This window comes from Euphorbia lathyris, chromosome 4 (assembly GCF_963576675.1).
Source record: "Euphorbia lathyris chromosome 4, ddEupLath1.1, whole genome shotgun sequence".
Lineage (NCBI taxonomy): Eukaryota > Viridiplantae > Streptophyta > Magnoliopsida > Malpighiales > Euphorbiaceae > Euphorbia > Euphorbia lathyris.
In genome coordinates, this window is record NC_088913.1 from 54056700 (window position 1) to 54082730 (window position 26031).

The 26031-nt window shown below is 35.7% G+C and overlaps 1 protein-coding gene and 1 non-coding gene across 2 annotated transcripts; both read right to left on the reverse strand.

The window, feature by feature from the left end:
- Positions 1-969: 969 nt before the first annotated feature.
- On the reverse strand, positions 970-9860 carry LOC136226235 (exocyst complex component EXO70A1-like). The gene is made up of 12 exons (XM_066014596.1): positions 9462-9860; positions 9080-9175; positions 7717-7922; positions 6620-6859; positions 5237-5375; positions 4954-5166; positions 3925-4130; positions 2757-2954; positions 2557-2656; positions 1631-1740; positions 1380-1526; positions 970-1300 (listed from the first exon to the last, which is right to left on the reverse strand). Exons 1-12 carry the CDS (start codon positions 9621-9623, stop codon positions 1183-1185), a joined length of 1935 nt encoding a protein of 644 aa, XP_065870668.1. The 5' UTR covers positions 9624-9860; the 3' UTR covers positions 970-1182.
- An 11316-nt stretch (positions 9861-21176) lies between these two features.
- Positions 21177-21283, reverse strand: LOC136228160 (small nucleolar RNA R71). Its single transcript, XR_010688494.1, has one exon. It is a non-coding gene; the product is annotated as a small nucleolar RNA R71 (small nucleolar RNA).
- Between the last annotated feature and the right edge of the window lie 4748 nt (positions 21284-26031).

A 26031-nucleotide genomic window follows, 5' to 3' on the forward strand; every position in this document is an offset into this window, starting at 1 on the left:
AGGAAAGTTACAAACTTTTCTCAGTTATTCAAATGGAGCTTCATTTATGAAATTTCAGTTTGTTCTTATCTTTGGAATTAGATTTTTCAATCTAATTGATATTGAAACTAAGGTATGGGGGATTTACTCATGAAGCTTGTCGTTGTTCCTCTTTGCTCACTTCTAATTGATATTGAACTGGAGAATTTATCACCATTATTTTTTATTTTTTATTATCATATAATGAAATCCAATTGTAATCAGTGTACAAGCCATGATATTAAAAATGAAAAAATAAATTACAAAGATAGACCAGGCAGTTTAAAGAATGGCCCAATTTTTCGCTCTTTTTCTTTATGGATTCAGCACAATAACGAAATTTCAGTTCTTCAATTCTTCTTTTTTTTCCTTTATTTCATTGAAAAAAAAAAAAAATTCTCTGAATTCTATTAAAAAAATTATTGTGACATATAGATACAGCAGCTATAGTGGTGAGAGAAGATGGAGAAGTACAAAAGAAAACGATGGAGTGATAAAATTGAGAAATTAATTAGATTTTCATTTTGGACCATTTGTTTCACTTTGTTACTAATAAATAACATTTGCCCCCTCATACTCTCATACGGAACATTTAACCGCAATTGTTATAAAATAAAATTTTCATATAGACATAATATATTGATAATAAGGATTTTTTTTTCCTTATTTATCCACATTAAAATATAACTAAAACAATTGATATATGTACATGTCAAAAAATTGTCTCATATGACACAAATTAAATCGGTTAACTTTTCATCCAAAATGAGTTAAATATCATATATGGAAATACAGAGGGGCAAACATTAACAAATAATAAACAGGGGCAAAAAAAAAAAAAAAAAAAGCCTTTATGCCTTTAATAAATGCAACGAAGGTTTGATATGGAAATGAATAAAAGCTCTTTTATTATAAATACTGAGTGAGTGTAGATGGAGTGGAATCCTAAAAAAGACAACACAGGAATCCTTCATCTAGGGGGAAGTTACCTTATTAACCTTGTCAAAGAAATAATTTGTGGACAAATGATACATCATTTACTAACACATTTCTTACTTGTTCTAATTGTATTCACAACCTTTAGTTACAAAAGGCATCATAGGTCAAAGAAAGAAGCATGCAAAAAACTTCAACTTACCCTATTCTTTCAGAAAGATCCATCGTCTACCGTCTTGGTTCATTCAAGGTTTTGCCTTCAAAAAATTCACCCAACATCCTCTCCAGGTCTTCAGCTGTGTACTTTATGTATTTCTGGGGGTTCTTCCCACTCTCAACTAGAGGCCTGTCATTCAACCACATCAATTACTACATACTTTTTAGGATCCATATCTATGTAAGCTACAGACCATGAAAAAACATACCCAAAACGTTTTACGAAAGATCTGTATGCAGGTAACAACACTTCAGCAACTGCAAGCCTAAGAGACTCCCGTAACTCTGTGTCAGGAACAGTCCACTGTGATTGCTTTTGGTGGAGCTCCTCAAATTGCATATTAAATATCTTAAACCTAACAACATACATGAATTATCCATCGCCATTAAAGAGATATTCAATAATATATATATTAACAAAGAACAAGAAAAAATCTAAAGAAGAAACCAAATCGTTGACCTGTCTTTCACCAATCCTCTAGAAGCTCCACTTCCACTTCCACCCTCACCAGGGACTGAGCTACCACCCCCAGATGAGGTTAAGCCTTGCGCAGAAAGGCATTGAAGAATCTGAAAGCAGAACATTTGATAAGAATATTACAATTACAAATCTGTATCTCTAATCATTGAAATTTATTAGGAAAGGTGCAATGACAAGAAGAGAACTTTCAGCATTTAAACTCACATCTCCCTAATAGGTTAACATATACTCTACTCCAAAGACATGCAAAACGAGTAAATATATGAAATTAAAGTGAAAGAACAAAAAAATAAAATGTAAAAGGGATTTAGAAGATATCCAACTATTTTTCCTTCTAATGAATTTTAGTTAGATTTTTCTAATCATCCATGCTAATTTAATATCATAGACATGCTCAATTCATACTTGACATGCATTGGGTGAATAAACTACTTAGAAGGAATTAACTATTTTAAAGTAAAAAATAAATAGATAAATATGAAAAGAAAATCGGGTGAATAAAACTACAAGTATAGATTGTAAAACAGAGAATGAAGCTGTTAAATGTATCCGACAGAATTTCTTTTGTAATGAATCTCGGTTCACTAGTTAATATCATAGATATGCTATCTCTCATATGCTTGGCATGCATTATCATGCTATCTACAAATTTGTACTCATGTTACATTCATTTTTTAAAGTATTTTAAAGTATTTAGCATGTCTAATCAATCAGATTTAAGAACGTAGTGTGCTTTTCATATATCCCTTAGATATAAACACCTCCATTGCATGTATAATCACCTCAATTGACAGAATATAATACCCAAAAAAAAAAAAAAAGACATCATGAAAAGATACAAATTAAAATTATGTTTGTTATCTAGTACTTTAAGCCAATTGAGCACTTAGGTGATATATAGAAACCTTTGACCAAGCATTTCTTTTGTATTGATTTGCGTGCTGCTGAACAATCCTTCTGTGTCTCTGAACCCAGTCATCCCCTAACAAGTCCTTGGCTTCAGATCTGCAAACAAACAATGAGGCCATAATACAATGCATCCATACAGAAAAAAAAAAAAAAAGGTAAAAATTCGAAGGATCCTGACATGAAAAATATGGCATACCTGCGCACAGATCGGACCATGTAGTGAATATTGTTCATAAGAAATAAGTGAGTCAAAGCTTGATCTTTATACTGCTTAGATTTCCCATCAAGATTGTTCTGAAGAGCCTGCATTATTCGCATGGTTACAGAAGCTAACTGCGAACTTTCAGCACCACTTTCAAATTCTTGGAAGAGTTGTTTCAAGGTTGATTGGTAACTGCAGAAGTCATTTCAGGTCAATACGTGAATATATTAACACAGAAATCCACATACATCTAATGTTTAATCAACCAAATATGGCAATTTGAGAAAAGTTGCAAAAATATTTTTTGCTAGATTCAAATCCATAAGATGGGTGAAAGATAGGTTAAATAGTCAATATAATAACAAAAACAAGTAATAATCAGGCAGTAGCTTCCTACTGCTTGAAATTTAACCTAACAAAATTGCAACAGAAAAAAACAAATTCAGGCTAAATCCATGCTTCAAAAATTTATCTATCATCAATTATTTGCAGTACTTCCGTTGCATGCCTTGGGAAGAGTAGTGGAAAGAAAATGCGATTACTCTTTTTATCTTTGTCTCTATTATCTACATATTGATGAATATTTCTCACAACTTTAAATCAATAAAAATATCAATAACAATTTTTCCATCAGCTCAACTTGATTGTAGAGAACCATAACAGAACTAAAATTCCAATATTTGGGAACCTTCCAAAACGAGTACTTTACCTTCAGCAGGTGCCAGCATTTGAAAAAAAAAAAAAAAAGCGAACATTCTAATCTTATTTAATTATAGTTTTTGGCACCCATAGTACGTGCTGAGGCCAGATAGTGAACAAACTAAACATGTCCCTCTGATACCATCAGAAGTACTAAGCTCGTTGACTTTTTTTCTTTGCATTACCTTTATATACAACATATTTAGAATAGGTTTTTTTTATTTATATGTGAACTGGTGGATTAGTCTTAAATCTGTATTCTGTGGGTGATTATTGTTGATGAACAAGGGGCTTGGAGAAATGGATCATCTAGCTGAAGCTAAATACAATAGATACAATCTTTTATCTTTGCAGTCATTCCAAAAAAAGGCTTTTTAAGTTCCCCACATAGCTGCAGGAGAGAGAGACATCAGATGTATTAATGGACAACTAGCAGAGTGAAAGCATCCTAAGCTGAACTTACTCGAAGAGAAATTTTACGTAGTTAATCACATAGCTAGTCAAAGGATGGACAGTTCCATCCGTAACAGCTGTTTTTGTGGCATCTTTTTCAACTGCTTCTTCAAAATCACCAAATGTTTCTTGAGCTGTTTGTGCAAGCCGTTTTGTCAAACCAAATGTTGATTCCCTAATGTCAGTGCAAGCTTTACCTCTGAAAACCACCTCAGTCTACAAAATGAATACAGATTTTTGGTTAATAATTGTCTTGCAGTTAATTTCTGAGACAGCCCTATACCCAACACACTTATCACCTTACAGGTAACTTTCACTTAGAATGTATTTTAGAGAGCATCTTATGCAAAGCATTGCAGAAACTCACACGTCTTATGGATCTTAGTTTGCATTCACAACATTATTTGAAGTCTATTAGCATATATGAAATAAATTGATGTCAGACAAAATAAGTTTGGGCATCCGATTCACCTAGCCCCTATTCAATCTCGGACACAGAAAATCAAAATGACCCTAAAACTAGGGTACCAGTACAGGTATGATGAAACTTGTGTCCCATAAAGATATCTGTTTGAACAGGAAACATTTCAAAGTTTGTGTTGAAAGGATAAGATGCATCATGTGGTGTTTTTGCTTTAGACTCATGAATTTAATCCAAATTATGAACCTGAAATAATACAAACAAAGCAACCTCAAGATGACAAAGAAATTTTTCTCCAATACAAGAACTAATCATAACCCTAGATGAAAATGCTAAAAAGTGCGAGTTTAAATGCAGAAGTGATTGGCACCAAATGCAGGTCACATATCAAAACCATTTCTTACAAAATCAACTTGGAAACTGTATAAGCTTTAACAAGATCTAACCCCTCACATACTTCATAAACATTCTTCATTTCAACAAAGAAAGATCATTCAACCATCTCAAACAAAGTCAAATTTAAAAAAGTTCATCAGGTTCGACTTAGAAATTTCCCCTCTTATTTTGCCAACTGAGTCGCACAACTTTGCCCTTTCAAATTTGAATCATTAACCATACCTCAGAGTGAAGTTCCCGCATTATCTCATACATGTCTAAGAGTACAAATAACTTTTCTGGTGATCTCTTGCTCTTTGCAATTGCATCCCCAAAACTAAGCAGCATTGAGACACTACTGGTAGCACATCCAGCAAAACACTGATCGCGTAGAGAATCAAACCCATCAAATATTTGATCACAAACTCTCCTTTCTCCAGCAAAAAGGACTTTCACCTGCACAAAAACAATTAGAATGCAGGAAACACAATATATAACCAACTGTTCACATTTGTTAAGAACCTACAGCTATGCGCATAAAATGAATCCAATTCCCAATCTTCGCCTCTAAAACCTCCCATTGCATCTTTTGTACATCTTCTTTGCTCAGTTTTTCAACTCCTAACTTGTGAAGACTCTCTTCCAAAACTGGAGACCGGGTATCCCTGAACAAAAAATAATGAAGACATGACCATATGCAATTTGCACATTTTCAAGCACTGATGTTTGGTAGACAAAGGGAGAGATGGTGAGAGGAAATTTCACCAAGTAATCACGGTTTATCTAATGCATAATAAAAATAAAAATAAATGAATAAAAAATTTATTTTTAGGCACAAGGATTCATGAGACACCCCAAACAAGCAGAAATTAGGGGAGGACATAGTTCAATTCAGTTTAAGTTGCAATCTCTGAAAACAAAAGGACACTGAGTTAAACAGAACCAAATCCAGACATTAAAAAATTTAAGTTGGGTATTTTTCTGTGTTGGTTCTTAGATTAATTACAGATTCAAGACATTGGTCAACTTTTACTTGTAGGGCAATGCAGGAGCACAAAAGTAAAATCCTCCAAGACTTGGTGTGCAAAAGACAGACAATTAAGTTGGACAGATTGGTTTTTCCAGTTGCAAACAAAAAAACTAGATCAATAACACCAGAAATACATCTAATATAAATTACAAGAAATATAGAAGTTAATGCATCTGCAAAATATAGGAATATGCATTGTTTAGGTATCAATAAATTACAAGCCAAACCTAGATTTTTCTTGAAAAGTGTTATATCTTCAATGTTACAGCATAACAGTGTATTCCAGAAAGTGGAAAGACTGGGGAATGAAAAGGCAAGGGATGGGGAATTATCAACCTTTTGAGAGGCATGCTAAATGGTCTTAAAATTATACACTTCATCTCTGTGCCCCCACAAAATTTTCTATCAACTTTGGGGAGAAAGGATGGAGAAAAGAGAATATTGAAATGCAATTTCCAGATCAGATTATACTTTCATTAATTGAATAAAGCATAGAAAATCATTTCCAACTTTAACCCATTTGTTCCCCTGATCTACTCTCTGGATAAGAGGTGTTTCCCTTCTCGTATCTTTTCCTTTGCTATCATCTTTTCCCAAGACTTGAAGAAGGGAATTTTTTTTTCCCATCCTTTTCTTCCCTTTCCTATCTCCAAATTACTGTTTTTCCAAACATAACATGGTTATCAGCAACTCCATATGTTGATGCAGGAAGAAATTGTGATAGCAAACATCAAAATTTCCAGTACAGCAACGAAAAGCTGCTGCTTCTTTTCAACAATAAATAAGGGGGAGGATGAGATAGTAAACTTGTACATCTTTAATGCATATAAGCAAAACGTAGAATTTTAAGCCAAAGACCAAATAGATGAAGCCCTTTACCCATAAATTTTAAGTAACTGCTGCTGGTGTCCAGCTTGAACCATTTGTTGGGCTAAGTCGTGCAGCAAGGGTAGGATCCTTGGAGGTATGAGGGTAAGATGTTTGAAACTCCCAGCTTCAGAATTATCATTTTGCTGCTCAGAATGATGCTTGGCGTTATGCTGGTTTCCAGGTGATCCTGGGGATGGTTGCATTGATTCAGGGAGGCATTCAAAGAGGCGATCAGGCTCCACAGGCTTGCTAAAATTTTATAAATAAAAAACTGAATAAATCATTAATAGGATTAGAAGGCTTAATGAATTCTATGAACAGATAACGGAAAACCAAATATCATGCCCATAAAACATCAGAGAATCTTCCAGATCTTATCACGAAACAATGGAGATACTACCATCAATGATGCATCGCGTCATACATAAATGAATGAGCATAAATGTGTAATAGAGACGAATATATGAATGCCTAAATCAAAATTTAACTTCATCTTGATCATTGTTTTACTACCTAAATGTCATAAATAAGTAAATGTTGTGAATTATATGATCAATATAGGTAAAAGGTGGAACATATATGCACATTGTATATCCAAAACATCTTACCTAAAAAGAATCATAATGATTACACAATTTCATTAGCCCCAAGAGGAAGCTCAGGCTACATGGCCAACCAAAGCCTGCTTCCTTTTCGCTAATGAAGTTTGTTTTTCTTGGTGACTGTCAAGGAACCAATTGAACTAAAAGCTTAAGTTGGTAGTTAAGGCCCAATTCATATTAATATCTGACACGCCCCCGCACGCAAATGTGCACTGGGCTTGAAGCGTGTTCAGCACAGGCCCAGGATTAGAACACTCTGATCACTTGGTCTAAGAGGCACTGGTACCATGTCATGGAACCAATTGAATAAAAGCTTAAGCTAATAGTTAAGGCCCAATTCATATTAATATCCGACAGTGACAACATGAGGTAAAAATAGAATTATTAACTATTAAGCGTCAGACTACAAATACATGCTCCAATTGATTAAAGTGGCAGAAGAAATATAACTCTTCGAAGTATCTGACATGTGACACTAAAAGCATCATTAAGCACAATAGATACCTGTAAGACGCCAAAAGCTGCCTGAATTCCTCTTCCAGCTTTGAAATAGCTTTAGCAAGTAAATTATTAGCATTATTAAGCACTGCCTCACTGCTCTTAAAGCCTTTACTGCTGCTGAAAAAACTAATGTTGCTTCTTAGTTGATCAATGGCGGCAAGGTAACTTTCCAAGTCCTCATGCGGACCCCTGAGGATTTTAGCCTCTGCCTACAGTGATTATAACAGTCAACAAAGGAAATGTGCATTCTAACAACAAAAGGAACCCTAACGTGAACTGTTTCATAGGAACAAAATAAGAAAACTTCATAAACTCCAACATAGAAAAATATACTAAATATTCCTTGTCAAAAACAGAGTGTTCCAATAGAATAAGGCTGTGCATTGAAACGGGAACTATAGCTCTTGGCATGATGAACGTTTTATATGAAGATGACAAGGGTGAGAAATCTAGGAAAAGCAATTTCAGAAAATATTTCCATCTAGCGTCCAATAAAAGAATCCATAACATTAAAGTTACAACTTAAATTAGCAGCCAAACCCACATATTTTAGTCTAGTTCTAGTCTAGATAAATGAAGAAGAGCACAACAAGATCCTGGAGGTTGCAAAGTAACAAAATAATGACCATGTTGATCAAGAAAAAGTCACTGCCAAGAAGATTTTCAGAAAAGTCAAAGTTAAGAATGGGAAAGTATGAAATTTATACATGTTCCAATCTTTATATTTTAGCTGGTCCAACATCGAAAATCAAAGGCGAAAACCTCTGGTAAAACCAATTATATTTCTTCAACAAGTAAAGCAGGAAGTGATCAAGTTCACGCTACTTCCACAATAATACTCAAGGTATAGATTTCTTGCTGGTTAAGAACTTAAGATGAAATTTCTCTAACTAGAGAAAAACAGAGAAATAAAATGATGCAATATAAAATTATGTCTGACCAAATATTTTTAATCATCTGACTTTTATAGTAAATTTAGTACTCGTTTATGACACCTATAGAAAGACATTATTGGAATTTCATCTGGATATAATTATGCCCCTAGTCTTTTTCATAAATGTAATACTCGAACCTGCACCTATCAACTTGGTTCAAAGCCTAATACATTTATCAATATACAGAAAAATGAAGATAGCAACAAGGGAATGCTCATTACAGTAGAAGAATGAGCCCTAGTCCACCTTGGTCTCAAGGAACAATGACCAAATTAAGTTGCACTGAAAAAGGTCACTAAAGAATCAAAGCTTAATTGACGTTTGAGTAAAATCCTTTTCTATAAAAACAATAAAAATGAAAGAGAAAGTATAATAATAAATTATTTGAAACTACAGAAGCATGCAAGATTCAAATGCTAAATAAAACAAACCTGCCGAGAGACATCAAACTGCGCCAGTATAACCTCAGCAGACTTCAAAGTTTTATCAATATTCTCATGAGCTTTTCTTATAGCATTCGTTCTTATCTACAAAGAAAGATTAAAAGAAAAACCAGTAAGATAAATGATCCAAATGGTTCATAAAATCTACTAATCAAATGACATGATCTGATTGTCTGTTTAAAAATCAATGCATCGTGGGTTGGGTAAAGTAAGATTTCTTCAATTTTACTCAACTTTCCTGGAGACCAAACAAAATAGAACTATGCCACAACTACTGGATCTAGTCCTACATATTTCTAGTTCAAGTATCAGAAACCAGATTCCGAAAGTATCGCTAGAGTTGCTGCAAAGGGGAGGGGAAGAAGGGTACCTGGGTAGGACGCATAGCGGTCTCGAGAGCGGAAAGGCGGCTGTCAAAGGAGCCAAGAATAGTGACCACATTATCAGTAATCGTTTGGCTATTCTGAAGAGATGCTCTCATCTTTGCAGCTCTATCAATCAGAGAATCCGTACTCATCAAGGCCACCACCATCTTTCTTCTTCTGATTCTGATTTTTTTTTTTTTTTCTTATTGTATTCTATAAGAAAAGAGAAATCCGAATAGGGAATTTTGGGTAACAAGAAGAAAATTGAAGCTTTTAGGTAAGAGAGAAGAATGGGAGCAGTGCCAATTCAACTTCAAGAGCAGTTAACAGAAATTTCTTTTTCCTTTCTTTGACAGACTGTATCCAAAGTCTCTCATATCCCAAACAAAACTCGCTCAATGTTCTGAGAACAATAAGAAAACCACGTTAATTTTGATAGTATATCATTAATTACTTTTACCATTCTAAAATTTGCAACACCATTTACCGTTACTAAATTATTTAATACCGCCTTCTATTGGACATTTACACCCTTTTCATTATTTGTATCCAAAAACTCAAAATCTTCTCTCTCTCCCTTTCTCTCCCGAGCAAAAAATTGAAATTTTATGAAAATGGACCCGAGCATTTCGGAAGTGGACGATTTCGAACACGATGTAATATTACGATCCTACAAACTAAAAAAATGACCGAAATCTGTAATTTATTTTTTTTTCATTGGTTTTTGCCTGAACGGGTAGCGCATGTTGCCTGTCCTACGGGCCGAACGGATGAACCACCTGTTTCGCCCTTGGGACGGGCAGCGTGCGTGTAACCCCCTCACTAGGATCACATGATATCTCACGCATCATTAGTTATAGACATGCTTTCAAGTCTCAATCATATAAACTTCAATCTCATATAAACTTTACATATTATACATAAGAGAAAGCATTTACAATTTACAATACACGTTTAAGTCATTATCCTACATAGCGGATTTACAAAATCTAGCTCACACTAAACACAATGGATTTCCAAATCCTTTTACAGACATATACTTCAAGTAGTTAGGAACATTTTTCTATAGAGAAACTTTCTCAAATTCGGACTCTAAGGTCCTCAAAATGCTACATCAACATGGCTGCCTCACATGACATTCAATTTCGAGGCAGTCATGATCCATCTAGGTTTTCTTCCTCTATATATGGAATTAAAGTCCCATATTTTACAGAGGGTCTCATAACATATATAGGAACATAGTTTATTCTTTATGTATCTTCAAATTCGAACAATATGAAGATGAAAAACATGCTCCAATATGACTGAAAGCAGTACCCTATATTTCTGTTTAGGGCACTTGATACATATCTTTCATTTGAACAGCCTATAACTACTTTAAACAACACCAAAACTCAACAAACTCAATCACAAGTCATCCACAACAAATCCTATGATGACATATGAATTCATTCATTCATTCATTTAAGTCCTAACTCAATTAACCAATCATTACATCTTAACGACACATTAATCGCCTACTAATCGCACGGTAATCGCATTATGCATACAAAACTTCTAGTGACAATGAGATGAATCTAAAATGTATGTATTCAATTATGAAAACATATATGAATGTGGGAAGACTCATATGTTAGGGTTTTAGGGATGTTACAGTGCACCACCCGTTCCACCCATAGAACGGGCAGCGTGTGTCGCCCGTTCCACCCGTGGGACGGGCAACACGAGCCACCCGTTCCAGCCTAGGGTGAAACGGATGGCATGCCTGTTCCCCTTTAAAAAGGGCCGAAACACCATAAAACGTAAATTTTTTCATTTTTTTCGACTTTTTTAACAACTGTTATGCATTTTGGGTATATTCAGGAACTGTTAGAAGATTGGTATACCGACGGCATTGATTACAGACCCCATTTCATAACGGACACCGTTTTCCCTTCGTGTCAAGATGTTGTTGAATGGGCAAAAAAGGTTGCTATTCAGAATGGGTTGAGCTAATAATATCTTCGCACAAACATGGGGGGGAAAGCAGAAGCTGTTGAGATGTTCACGGGGTGAACGATATAGAGGAGTTGTGAAAAATCCTGAAGAGACTTTAATAAGAAAAAGTAAAACAAAAGCGTGTCGTTGTAAATTTCAGATTAAAACCTATCAACATGCAGACCATTCTGGTTGGGGGATACAAACTAAGTCTGGGTCAATTGGTATGCACAACCATACATTGCGTGTTTATGCAGAGGGAAGTCGGCAGATGAGCGGACTCAGTACCGCATCTAAAATAATTGTGCGTGATATGAGTTTGGCTTAAGCAAAGCCGTTTGCTATATTAGCAGCAGTTAAAGAAAAGCATCCAGCTGACAACCCAACAATTAAACATGTCTACAATTACAAGGATAAGTTGAGGAAAGATGGGTTCGAAGGTAGGGACTTGGCTAGTCAATTCTACCATATTGCTGTCGAGAACAGGTATGTTAATTATACCCTTGTTGATCCTGATTCTGGCGTGATAACGCATGTGTTTATGGCACATCCAGACTCAATGGATATATTCAGGACCTATTATTGGTATATTGGCATTGATTCAACGTACAAAACTAACAGTACAAAATGCCATTTGTTGAAATTATTGGGATGACGCCATGCAATAACAACTTTAAGATCGTGTATTCCATAATTAAAGATAAAACTGAAGGGAGATATCGTTGGGTCCTGCATAGGCTGAGGATTTTGATGGGGTTTGATCTTAACCCAACTGTTATTGTTAGTGATAGGGAGTTGGGGTTGTTGAAGCCGATCCAAGAGGTTTTCCACATTCAGCACACTTGTTATGCACTTGGCATATAAATAAGGATGTAGAAGATCGGGTCTACAGACTTATGGGAGATAAGGTACATGCCGCTAAATTCAAGAATGGAAGATGGAGAACAATAATACAATCTTTAACCCATTGCTGAATATGAGATAAATCTGAGCAAGATGAGGGATGTGATGTCTAGGTACCAAAATTTTATTTCTTACATTGAGGAGACATGGTTGGTTCATAAGGAGAAATTCTTTGTTGCTTGGACGAAGGATTTCCTACATTTTGGCAACACAACTTCTTGTAGAGTGGAGAGAGAACATGCGAGTCTAAAGCAATGGCTAATTACGGCCACTGGCTCCCTCGATACGGTATGGTAGAAGGTTCACAAGCAAATAGAATCTCAAGCAACTAATATCAGGTATTATCATTTGCAACTTGTTTTGCATTTATAAATAAATTTTATAACTGATAGTGTGTTTATCTTCTTATCAGGTACATGCTTGAGTAGTCAAGGCTTTGTAAAGGAGTCATGTACTCCGGATTCCCACTTAACTACATGGTCTTTAATGTCTCACACCACTGTATGCAGTTGCTGAATGATGAGTTAGAGTGCATGAGAGGTTTGATTTATGAAGTGAACGTGCGTTGCGGTTGTGTATTAATAACCTCTCATCAGATCCCATGTGCATGCGAGCTCAAACAAGCTTATGATCTTAACAACCCGATCAGTATTGAGAGTGTTCATGTGTTCTGGAATACACTTTTCATTAATTATGGTCACACTGATGAAAATGTAGGGTGTAATGATCGGACGGAGGATCAGAGATACTTTCAATACGGAATATTTCATTACTGATCCATGATCAACTGCACCCGGATCAAGCATACTATACTGAACCAGATGTAAAAATTCACGTGCAAGGATGACTTAAGAGGAGTAAATCAACAAAACGTATACCGAGTGCGTGGGAGTACAATGACACTAGTCATGGACGTGCTTATTCTTCTAGTTCTTCTCGGAGTCGTGGTAGAAGTGGTAGAAGAAGCTCTTCATCATCGGTCCATAATGTTGCCTCAACAGGTAATGTTTATTTGATAAACCCAATTTGAGTTCTGTAAATGTGTTGCAATATCTAGTTCATTTACAACCAAAATAAGTCCTGCGAGCTTTACAATATCTTAGTTCACTCACTGCAGATGGAAATACATTTGACGTTTGTGATTTTGTACATTCTGATAAAATAGTCGGCATAATTAAGCCCTACGTCGAATCATATTTCGACGTCATTGGTGATGGCAATTGTGGGTTCCGTGTCATTGCAGCCTATATTTTTGGTAGCGAAGAATCGTGGCATGTAGTTAGGCGTAGCATTTGAAATGAAATAATTACTAATCGTTTCCTGTATGAAAATGTATATGTTAACGGGGTTGATTCATCAATTAGTAGGATTAGTTGGGACGGTGCAGGTTGTACCCGGGACTATTGGATGCTCGTTTGGGAAGACTTGTATCCGATAGCTACATTGTATAATGTTGTTGTCATGTTTTTCAGTTTTGGGGGTGGGCAAACATTGATGTTTCGTGGTACTGTCTTACCATTGTATGCCGCCTCCACTGCTACAAGACGAGAACGAGAGATATGTATAGCTCATTTAGGGACTAACTACCCACACTATATCCGTTTAAATTTAGCTACTGATTTTTCGGTACCCCCTATACTGTTATGGTGGTTTGAGTTTTATGATCGAAGCATTGAATGATGGGAGCACTTCTATGATGTTCGGAGAGCACAGTGGAACAGATTGGTAAACATTAGGGGCACTTAGTTGTATTGTTATTGTGTATTTTGTAGACTTTATGTATTGTTATTGAGTTCTGTAATGCTCTGGAATGATACAGTTACTATTACATTTCAATTATGTTCAGTTATGTTACAGGTTGATAGTGTTTGAGTTCTGTAATATTCTGGAATGATACAGTTACATTTCAGTTATGTTCAGTTATGTTACAGGTTGATAGTGTTTGAGTTCTATAATGTTATGGAATGATACAGTTACTGTTACGTTTCAGTTATGTTCAGTTATATTATAGGTTGATAGTGTTTGAGTTCTGTAATATTCTAGAATGATTCCGTTACGTTTTAGTTATGTTACAAGTTGGTAGTGTTTGAGTTTTGTAATGTTCTGGAATGATTCAGTTACTATTACGTTTCAGTTATGTTTAGTTATGTTATAGGTTGATAGTGTTTGAGTTCTGTAATGTTCTGGAATGATTCAGTTATGTTTTAGTTATGTTCATTTATGTTATAGGTTGATACTGTTTGAGTTATGTAATGCTCTGGAATGATTTAGTTACTATTACGTTTCAGTTATGTTCAGTTATGTTACAGGTTGATAGTGTTTGAGTTCTATAATATTCTGGAATGATACAGTTACATTTCAGTTATGTTCAGTTATATTACAAGTTGATAGTGTTTGAGTTTTGTAATGTTCTAGAATGATTCAGTTATGTTCAGTTATGTTACAGGTTGATACTGTTTGAGTTCTGTAATGTTCTAGAATGATTCAGTTACCGTTATGTTTTAGTTATGTTACAGGTTGACAGTGTTTGAGTTCTATAATGTTCTAGAATGATTCAGTTACGTTTCAATTATGTTCAGTTATGTTACAGGTTGATATTGTTTGAGTTCTGTAATGTTCTGGAATGATACTGTTTGATTTTCATAAATAAGTCATGATAAGAAGTCAAAAGTGTAAAATATAATCCGTACAAATATAATAAAAAAACTAAAATACAGTCACAAATCACTTGGCCAAATGTCAAGCACCCATAATCTGCTCCAATGACTGTCTCCACTCACCCGCATCCTCCTCATCATGCCCTTTCAACACATCCAACACACCTTCACCCTAGTTAGATAAACGGTTAACCCACTGACAAAAGAAAAAACAAAGACTTAATAAATATCATTTATATTTCAGTAAATATCATTTCATATTTGTAAATCAGTATATTAAAACCAAAATCACTTACAATCTCATTGTTCGATCAAGTATAAACAGTCGATGCGGGTACCATCTCACTGTTCGATCAAATCCCAATAATCCTGCACCATCACAGCTGGCACCTCTACCTGATACCTTAAGCTAGACTAGGGACGTACGACCTTGGAAGGCCTCAAGATCAGTCTAGGGATGGTCTACACGTAACCCAGCTAGGGAAGGCATCTCCCTGGTATATACGGCTCGATCACATCCCGGTATCGTATCCATCCGGCGTATGTCATCCTCGGGGTACCCGTAATGGCATCAGGACCATACGACATCCACATCACCTACAGATGTATACAACTAAATTACATACAAGTAAATCAAAATATTTTAATTGCACCTTATTTATAAATAAATGGAAATTGTACCTTGTCCGCTGTCAATCTATCAATCCGGGCTCAATATGATCTCAGCCAATCATCAGTCTTCTCTAGTGCGATGGATGGCCATATGGAAGCCCTAGGAAGATCGGGGTCCACTATAACTCCCTCCCGATGAGGCCTGAAGCACGGGAAGTACTCGTAAATCCACGCCTAAAGCAGTGTCAAACAACCCGTGATCTGCCTGCAGTCTCCTCTACTAGCAATACCTAAATGACGGTATAGATATGCTAGTGCAGTCGAGCCTCATGAGAATCTCATAGCTCCAACTGCCGAGTCATGCACCTCCAGCAGGCAGGAAGGTCGGATGTGGTCACCACTCTTATCTACGAACAAGGTGGAACCGAGCATCAGCCACGCCCAAGCTGTACCCTGGGCATCGGGAATCCAATCTCCTCGACATAACTCCATAACGGAAACCGCCCGTATACCGTCGGAAAAGTAGTGACCGACCATCAACTCTACCCGAGTCAGCCCAAACAAGTCCATCACGCATGACTGCAGCTCATCCGGACCCAGCTCAACAGTCATATGGCCCCATCTACGGGGATACGTAAAATCTGCCACACGTCATGCAACAGAATGCTTATCTCACCGAACGGCATGTGAAATGATGACGTGTCTAGCTGCCACCGCTCTACAAAAGCCGTAATCAGAGGCGCATCGATGTGGCCGTACATGATAGCTAGAAGATAGGCCAACCTAGATGAATCAATATGTGACTGTATCTCCTCAGAAGCACCACTATGCCATAACCTCATCCTCCCGTAATAAACTGATCTGGTATGGCACCTCAGGATGCCCCTATCCTGCCCGCTCCAGATAGCACATGCAATATGTCCCAGAAAGCTTGGGATCATAGCTGCATCAACTGGACCCCCGGGGACCGGGGCCTTCACGATCCAGTTGTCCTCTACAACACTCCTGGAGCGTTCGCTACTACCTGAAATTATAGTACACGAATTACAGAATATTCTTCTATTTTCTACTAATCACGAGTAAATCATATAATAATAATTAAATTTAGCTAATATAAGAATAAATATATAATGTAATATTAAATTTCTTGCCAGAAAATGACCCAGTTGCAGCAGAAAAACATCTGTCTCGACCCCTCGTCACTACGCCAGGGGGTACTGGGACAGTATCAGCACTTAAAGGAGGCATAGAGTCATCTGCGTCCATCTCTTCATCATCAGCCTCCTCTTAACGTCCAACACGCGCATCGTGTGCCCTCTAGGCGTCCCCCACCAATCTCTTCTTGGTCTGAATCCTCCGAGTAGAGGCAGTAACAGCACGTGTGGATATATACCGGTGTCCAAACCACCGTCAGCAACGTCATCCTATAAATTAATAAACAAACCAATTAACTACATTTTTTATTTTTAATATTCAATTGTACATTTTTGAATTTTTTTACTATTTCGGGTCCGCCAACGAGCGTCCTAATATAATTTTTTTCGAAAAAATATTAAAAATACCCGATTTTGGCCTGAGCGGGTGACTCACACCACCCGGCCCAGGTAAAAATGGGTGCACCCCCGTGGTTCCACCTTAGGTGGAACGGGTGGCAATCCTATTCCACCTAAAGGGGAAATGGGTGTGCCGCCCGTTCCACCTAAGGTGGGAACGGGTGGCCCTATTCCGGCCCTGGGGGAAAACGCATAGTTCATGCCCATGAAGCCTTTTTCCATCCCGTGTTTTGGTGCCATTATGTTTTTAAAAAAGCTTAAGAGGATTTGAGAGGTTTTGGTATTTTTGGGTTGAAATTATGAGAATGGCAAAAATGTCAAAAGGGACGGTGATAAGTAATTTAGGAACGGTAAATAGCAGTTCACTTTGCAAAATAGTAGTAATTAGAACAACTCCAATGGGAACACGAATAGGGGTGTGCATCAGTTCAGTTTAAATCGTATATCGAACCGAACCGATTAAATTTAGTTTTTCGGTTTGGTTTTTTATAGTTCAGCGTTGGTTTTATTTTTAGGTGTATCTCGGTATTCGATTCGGTTTGGTTTGATAAAAAAATGTAAAAAAACTGAACCACACTGAATTACACATATTCTACATTATTTTATATATATATATACAAATATATTTGATTTTACAAGGTTAATTTTTTATTATTGTTATTGAGATAATAAGCTAATATAAGTATATTTTAAAAGTATTTCAAATATTTTGTGTTGTTGGGGTAAATTTAATGATGAAATATAGTGATTTTTATTTATTGTTTTTATTTTTTAACTAAATTCAGTTTCTTCATTTTAAAACTGAACCGAACCAAATATTTTGGTTCGATTATATTTCGGTTTTACATGCTATTTGGTTCGGTGTCGGTGTGAATTATTTTGGTAATTTCGGTATTCGGTTTTTTCGGTTCGGTTTTGAACCAATGCACACCCCTAAACATGAACACTTCGCACGAAAAGTTTTTGGCTATCTACTCCTTTCTATTTGATGTTAGCTATTGCCCTAAATTGTGTTTGCTACTTTCTAGTAGACCTGTTCATGAGTTTGGGTACCCGTTCGGACCATTCAGGCCCGTGTCCCTTGAACCGAGTTTGGACATGGAAATTTATCTTTAGACCCAGTCCGGTCCAAACCCGTTAAAACCCATCTCTTTTTTGGACGAGCTTGGGGTTTATAAAAATATAGGCTAGCCCAATCCGGCTGCATATTAATATTAATTAATATATGTGTCTATATATATATATATATATATAATTATTAATATTTATTTTTAAGTATAAATTTAATTTTTTACTATTAAAAAGCATACATATATATTTAGGTGGGTTTCTATGGGCTGGTTAGGATTTGATATTTTAGCCCGAGCCCATCCCGCTTAAATTAACAGCGGGCTGGGCTAGGCTTGGATTGAGCATTTCTAGACAAACGTCCACTAGACCCGGTCCATGAATAAGTCTACTTTCTAATAGTGGTAGCTAATTAATGATTAGGGTTTGATAAATTTTTATACGAGTTGTGATAGCGTAACACCTCTTTTCTTTACATAAATAAGCAAGTATTATAAAATTCCATATCCTACGATAATTTTATAACACTTTAAATTAGAACTATTTAAATTCCTAACTGGCATAATTAATGCAATGATCCACATAGTGGTTCTCCTGACAAATGCACAACTAAACATTTAATGACATTAACTTGAAAAGAGAACTGGTGGAGGTGGGGAGAACTTGGCATACCCACTAGGATAGCTATATATATATATATATATATATATATATATATATATATATATATATATATATATATATATATCAACCGGATGAATAATTATTAGGTGACTGTTAAGCCCAAAATATACCTAAAATATCATCAATAATTACATCAATATTGCTACGAATTTATGCTATTTATATCTGTTTAGAATACTTTTACTCTCGAATATGTTTCTTTCATGCAAGGTACATAAATATTTGGTAAAATCCAAATAGGAGTAAAAAGAGCTCAAAAATAGAAGAAAAGCCCTACAAAAGGAGTCGAAGACTACGAAAATTAATAACGCCAAGTCGAGGATACGAACGAGAGCGAAGAAGTGAAAAATGCTCCGTGCCGCGACCGCGGCCCCCAAATTCACGGTCGCGACACGCGTCCCTCAGCCTCTCCTTCCCTTCGTCCGAAGACCAAATTGTTGCTCCCCCATTCTCGGTAGAGAATTTAATATTCTCGGTACGAGCAGGAGATTTTAGAAGCCTAGTTATACACTTTTGTTTTCGACGAAACGGAATTGTTCGGGTGGATAAAGACGTCCTTTCGCAGCGGACACGATCCTTCACAACGGACACGATCCTTCACAACGGACACGACACTTCAATCAAGACTCTTCAACATCTATAAATAAAGAGTTGATGGAGAGTTGAATATAATGATATATAATGTTATATGTGTAGAAGAAAGAGATTAGTGTAGAATTTATGCAGAAATTCCGAATCAAGTGATTCAGAAGTTAGATTTCGATTCTGTTCAAAAGCAATATGATGTACACACATTGTTTACAAAATAATAACAAATTCAGTAGCGTTTAGACATTGTTCCAGTTTAGTTTACATTTTGGTAGTGGACCGACCCAGTCTCTATTACGAAGATTCAGCGAGAAGATTGAGTAGAGGATTCGCCCCTGAGCCTGACAAACTCTAACGAAACCCAAGGAAAGGATTGACAACCCGTTCACTTGCACGTCGTCGAAGAATTCAATGCTCCATGTTCTCTGTAAACTTTTATCAATTTATATTTCATCTAATAAAGTCCGTTCTATTCGATAGATCTTTATGCAGCACTTATGGTAACCAATCCACTAAAGTGACTGCTGGTGTTTTCATTAAAACGTATTTAATTCAAAATCTTTACAAGGAAACTTTGTTGAACACTTAGGTAAATTATTATCTCGGTAGAGTTTTAATTTGATTAAGGGCAATTATCCCGGATAAGGGTTTTGTCGCGTTCAAAGCCAATTAATTAGAGGTTCCGTCATTTATTTCATCTTTATAATTCGTACAAAGTTTAAAGTTGTTTTCTTTGCTTAATGCAAACAAATATACTTGTTTACTTTTTTAAAGTACTAAAACTTCCTGTTTTGCAAATTCATTTTTAATCAGATACTTTCTAACATCTTCACATTCTAATCTAATTCTCATTCTAGCAATTTCAAAACCAAAAACCGATTAAACGATTTTTTCCCATATTATAAACCTAAAAGTAAATTTAACCGATTATAAATAAGTTTTGTTAAAAAACGTTCCCTGTGGGATCGATATCTTTTATTACTACAAGCGTATACCGTGCACTTGCGGAAATCGCTCAACAAGTTTTTGGCGCCGTTGCCGGGGAACGCCAAAATTTTTGACAAAATTTTAAATTTTTCGTGTTTTATTACGAATCTAGGTTTATTCATACTTATTCAAACTTTTACATTTTATTTATTTTCAATTACTAACATATTTATTTTTCAAGTTCATGCGCAGTTCTCGAAGTTCGGGCACGTCACCAGATCCTATTGACCCAGAAATTAAAAGAACTCTTAAAAAGAACAAGAAAGAAAAGAAAAAGAAAAACAAAACCCCAATAAAAACTAAAATTACCGAGCCAGAAGTTATGGCCACACTTATGGATTACGCTAGGCCAGGAGTGGCCGGTGTAACAAACAGTATAGTTAGACCCCAAATTAATGCAAACCAATTTGAAATTAAGCCTGCGTTGCTTAATATGTTGCAAAATAATGTAACGTTTTACGGGTTACCTAACGAAAATCCTAATACCCATTTGACAAATTTCTTAGAAATTTGTGACACTTTTAAAATACCAAATGTGACTGCAGAAGCAATCAATCTTCGCCTCTTTCCTTTTACTTTGAAGGATCGAGCCAAAGAGTGGTTAACTTCTATGCCAGCCGCAACATTTGAGACTTGGGAGCAATTAGCCCAAGCATTTTTATCAAAATTTTTCCCTTTAGCAAAAACCGCAAGAGTCATTAAAGAGTTAACGTCTTTTTCTCAAAATGATAATGAAACTCTTTATGAGGCTTGGGAACGTTTTAAAGAACTTCAACGTTTATGCCCACACCACCAATTGCCCGCCGAACTTTTAATGCAAACATTTTATAATGGACTAAATCCTACAACTAGAGGTTCATTGGACGCTATGTCTGGAGGGTTATTCATGAAGAAAACATCTGCCCAAGCAAGAGAACTTTTGGAGGAAATGGCAATCAATAGCTGTATGTGGCCCGCGGAACGTGGACACGTACCATCAGCGAAACCATCATCCTCAACAACATCATCAGTTAAAGGTATAGTGAATCTTGATCCAGTAGCGATGTTGCAAGCCCAATTTTCTGCCTTATCGCACAAAATTGATAGGTTTATGGCACTGTGTGATTCTAATGGTAAGCCAATCCAAACAGATGTGGATTACGAAGGTATGAGTGAAATTGAACAGGTAAATTTTGTCCAAGGGCAAAACCAAAATAATAACCCTTATTCCAATACATATAATCCTGGATGGAGAAATCATCCTAACTTTAACTGGAGAGACAATAATAATGTTAATGCTAATCAAAATCGTACTACTAATTATCAAAATCAATCAAGAGATTCGATTAGCACTTTATCTTCTAAAATCGATAAATTCATTGATGCTATGAGCGGAAAAATAAGTAATCACGACGATGGTTTTAAACGGATCGAGAATAAATTCGATCAACTTATTAAAAACCAATCATCTAGCATCCATAATTTGGAGATTCAAATTGGACAACTCGCTAAATCAATTCCATCCCGCAAAGAGGGAAGTCTTCCAAGCCATACGGAAGAAAATCCGAAAGAGCATGTTAAGGCTATCACTCTTCGTTCAGAAAAAATTACTCAGGCCCGGAAATGCCCGGAAATTCGACTTTACCTGGAACTGATTTATCAAAGCCCAAAGAAGATACATTAAAACAAAAAGATGCACCAATTAACTCTAGTACAAAAACTTTTGTACCCAAACCACCTTTTCCACACAAAGTCCGCAACATGGACTATGACAAACAACTTTTAACATTTTTAGACAAACTTAAAAATTTGCATATTAATTTAACGTTTATGGATGCAATTACGCAAATTCCCAATTATGGTAAATTCCTCAAAGATTTAATTTCGAAGAAAATCAGTTGGGAAGGAATTTCATCCATTTCGCTAACTGAAGATTGCAGTTCGATTGTGTCAAGCAATTTGCCCACTAAACTCAAGGATCCCGGATGTTTTACCATTCCGTGTAAATTGGGAGATATTGAATTTCCCAGTTGTCTCTGTGATATAGGAGCAAGTATTAACTTGATGCCACTATCTATTTTTAATAAGTTAGGCTTAGAAGAAGACATAAAACGTACCAATATGGTTTTACAATTAGCAGATCAAACCACTAAAAGACCATACGGTATAATTGAGGATGTTTTAGTTAAAGTTGATAAATTTATTTTTCCTACCGATTTCGTTATTTTAGATTTTGCTTATGATGTAAATTGTCCGCTAATCTTTGGTAGACCGTTCATGAACACGGGACGTGCTCTAGTTGATGTGTCGGAAGGGAAAGTAGTTTTACGAATAGGAGATGATAAGATTGAGTTTGATATGAATCAAGCGATGAAATATCCTATGGAGGATTTCGCTTGTATAAAACTTGATTTAATTGAAGAATTTGTAAATGACATTGTTCAAAAAGAAGAAATAATAGAACCTATAATGAGTGAGGAACTAGAAGATAAAGACCCAGAACCTTTGATTCGAGAAGATGGACCAGTTCCGCCTTCAATTGTAGTTAACACAAGTCCAAGAAGAGAAATTGAAAGAAGTTGTTAGAAATAGGATAGGAAGTATGGGTTGGAAAATTTCAGACTTAAAAGGTATTAATCCAAGTATTGTAATGCATAGAATTCATTTAGAAGAAGATAAGCCACCTAAAGCGGATAGGCAAAGACGCCTAAATCCGAATATGAAAGAAGTAGTAAAAAATGAAATTACTAAACTTCTGGACAATGGAATTATCTACCCTATCTCGGATAGTGAATGGGTTAGTCCAATCCATTGTGTACCTAAAAAGGGAGGCATAACAGTTGTAAGGAATGAAGAAGGTGAATTAATACCTACGCGAACCACCACTGGTTGGAGGGTTTGTATAGATTATAGAAATTTAAATAAAGCAACTAGGAAAGATCATTTTCCTCTTCCTTTCATTGATCAAATGATCGAAAGGATAGCTGGTCATGCTTTTTACTGTTTTCTTGATGGTTACTCCGGATTCTTTCAAATATACATTTACCTGGATAACCAAGATAAAACAACCTTCACATGTCCTTACGGAACATTTGCATATAGAAGAATGCCTTTTGGTCTATGTAATGCACCTGCAACATTTCAACGTTGTATGACTGCGATTTTTAATAATTTCATTGAAGATATCATGGAAGTTTTTATGGACGATTTTTCAGTTTATGGAGATTCTTTTGATTCGTGCCTAGAAAATTTGGATAAAGTTTTGTCTAGGTGTGAAGAAACAAATTTGGTATTAAACTGGGAAAAATGTCATTTCATGGTTGACGAAGGAATTGTTTTAGGTCACAAAATATCTGAAAAAGGATTAGAAGTAGATAGAGCAAAAACCTCAGTAATAGAGAAATTACCCCCTCCAACTACTGTCAAGGGAGTAAGATCATTCTTAGGACATGCTGGTTTTTACAGAAGATTTATTAAAAAAATTTCTATAATTTCCAAACCACTTACTAATTTACTCATGAAAGATTCAACCTTTGATTTTAATGAAGAATGCGTTAAAGCGTTCGAAACATTGAAAACAGCTTTAGTCAGTGCACCTGTTATTGCTAAACCCGATTGGGATCTACCATTTGAAATTATGTGTGATGCAAGTGATTTAGCTGTCGGATGTGTTTTAGGTCAAAGGAAAGATAAGAAACTTCATGTCATTTATTATGCAAGTCACACACTGTCTGGTGCACAATTAAACTACACCACAACAGAAAAAGAAATGTTAGCCGTAGTTTTTGCATGTGACAAGTTTAGGTCATATTTATTAGGTTCAAAAGTTATTATTTATACTGATCATGCTGCATTAAGATATCTATTTGCTAAAAAGGATGCAAAACCACGTCTAATTAGATGGGTTTTATTGTTGCAAGAATTTGATATAGAAATAAAAGACAAAAAGGGAGTTGAAAACCTTGTCGCCGATCATCTATCGAGACTTGAAGATGAAAACGGTCCTATAGGTGAAACTACTGGTATACGAGATGATTTCCCTGATGAACACCTCTATCAAATAAAAAGTGCCATGTCACCATGGTATGCAGATATTGCTAATTATCTTGCAGCCAATATTGTTCCGGAAGGATTAATTTCCAACAAAAGAAGAAATTTTTCTTCGATATTAAACAATATTTTTGGGAAGATCCCTTTTTGTTCAAGACTTGTGGTGACGGGATAATTAGGAGATGCGTTGGTGAAAATGAATACGAATCCATAATGTCGGAATGCCATTCTAGCTCTTATGGAGGACATAATGGAGTTAACAAGATAGCTGCTAGAATATTTGAAAGCGGTTTCTTTTGGCCTACGATGTTTAAGGACGTCCGTTCATTTATTACTCGTTGTGATAAGTGCCAAAGAACAGGAAATCTAGGAAGGAAAGATGAGATGCCCCTCACAACCATATTAGAAGTTGAAGTCTTCGATATGTGGGGAATAGATTTCATGGGACCTTTTCCCCCTTCCAATGGTAAAACTTACATATTAGTTGCCGTCGATTATGTTTCAAAGTGGGTTGAAGCAATTGCAACCCCGACGAACGATTCTAAAGTTGTCGTTAATTTTCTTGATGATATATTCTGTAGATTTGGTTGTCCAAGAGTTATCGTTAGTGATGGCGGTACTCATTTTATAAACAAGAGTTTTGAAACGCTTATGAAAAAATATGGAGCACGCCACCGCGTATCAACGTCGTACCATCCTCAGTCAAATGGTCAGGCGGAGATATCAAACAGAGAACTCAAATGGATTCTCGAGAAAACAGTTTCATCTTCTAGAAAATATTGGTCTTCTAAACTCAATAATGCGCTATGGGCATACCGTACTGCATTTAAAACGCCAATAGGAATGACTCCGTACCGTTTAGTGTATGGGAAGGCATGTCATTTGCCAGTCGAATTAGAACATAAAGCCTATTGGGCTATTAGAGAACTAAACTTTGATTTACGACAAGCAGTTAAGAAACGTTTGCTCAATTTGAATGAGTTAGATGAATTACGTCATCTATCTTACGAAAATGCATAGATTTATAAAGAAAAAGTGAAAAAATGGCACGATGCCAAAATTAAAGTTAAACACTTTAATGTTGGGGATAAAGTGCTGTTATTTAATTCACGACTTCATTTATTTCCAGGAAAACTTAAGTCCAGATGGTTAGGACCATATTTGGTCATCAAAACATTCGATTATGGTTCTTTAGAACTGGAAGGTCCTACCGGAGTTCGATTCAAAGTTAATGGTAATCGATGTAAAATCTATTACGAAAATATTTTCCAACTAGGAATTGAGTTCGTAACAAGATTATCTGACGTATAAATTACTCAGTTTCTCTTACACAGTTTCTTTTGTTTTATTGTTTTTATATTTTTGTTCATTTTTTTTATTTTTATTTTTAGTTTAATTTTTTTTTTTTTTAAAATGCCATTTTTATGATTAGATGACTTTATGTTATGATTTAAAGACATAAAATATTTTTATTTCGTGATTTTAGATTTAATTTGTAGGAAATTAAGATGAATTTG

Bases quoted from the DNA above. Each gene is read 5' to 3' on its own strand.
- LOC136226235 (XM_066014596.1), bottom strand. From the start codon at position 9,623: ATGGTGGTGGCCTTGATGAGTACGGATTCTCTGATTGATAGAGCTGCA. The intron at 2,955-3,924 runs GTAAGTTCAGCT...TGACTTCTGCAG, and splicing joins TACGTAAAATTTCTCTTCGA to TTACCAATCAACCTTGAAAC. The intron at 1,741-2,556 runs GTTTCTATATAT...TTCTGCTTTCAG, and splicing joins AAAGAAATGCTTGGTCAAAG to ATTCTTCAATGCCTTTCTGC.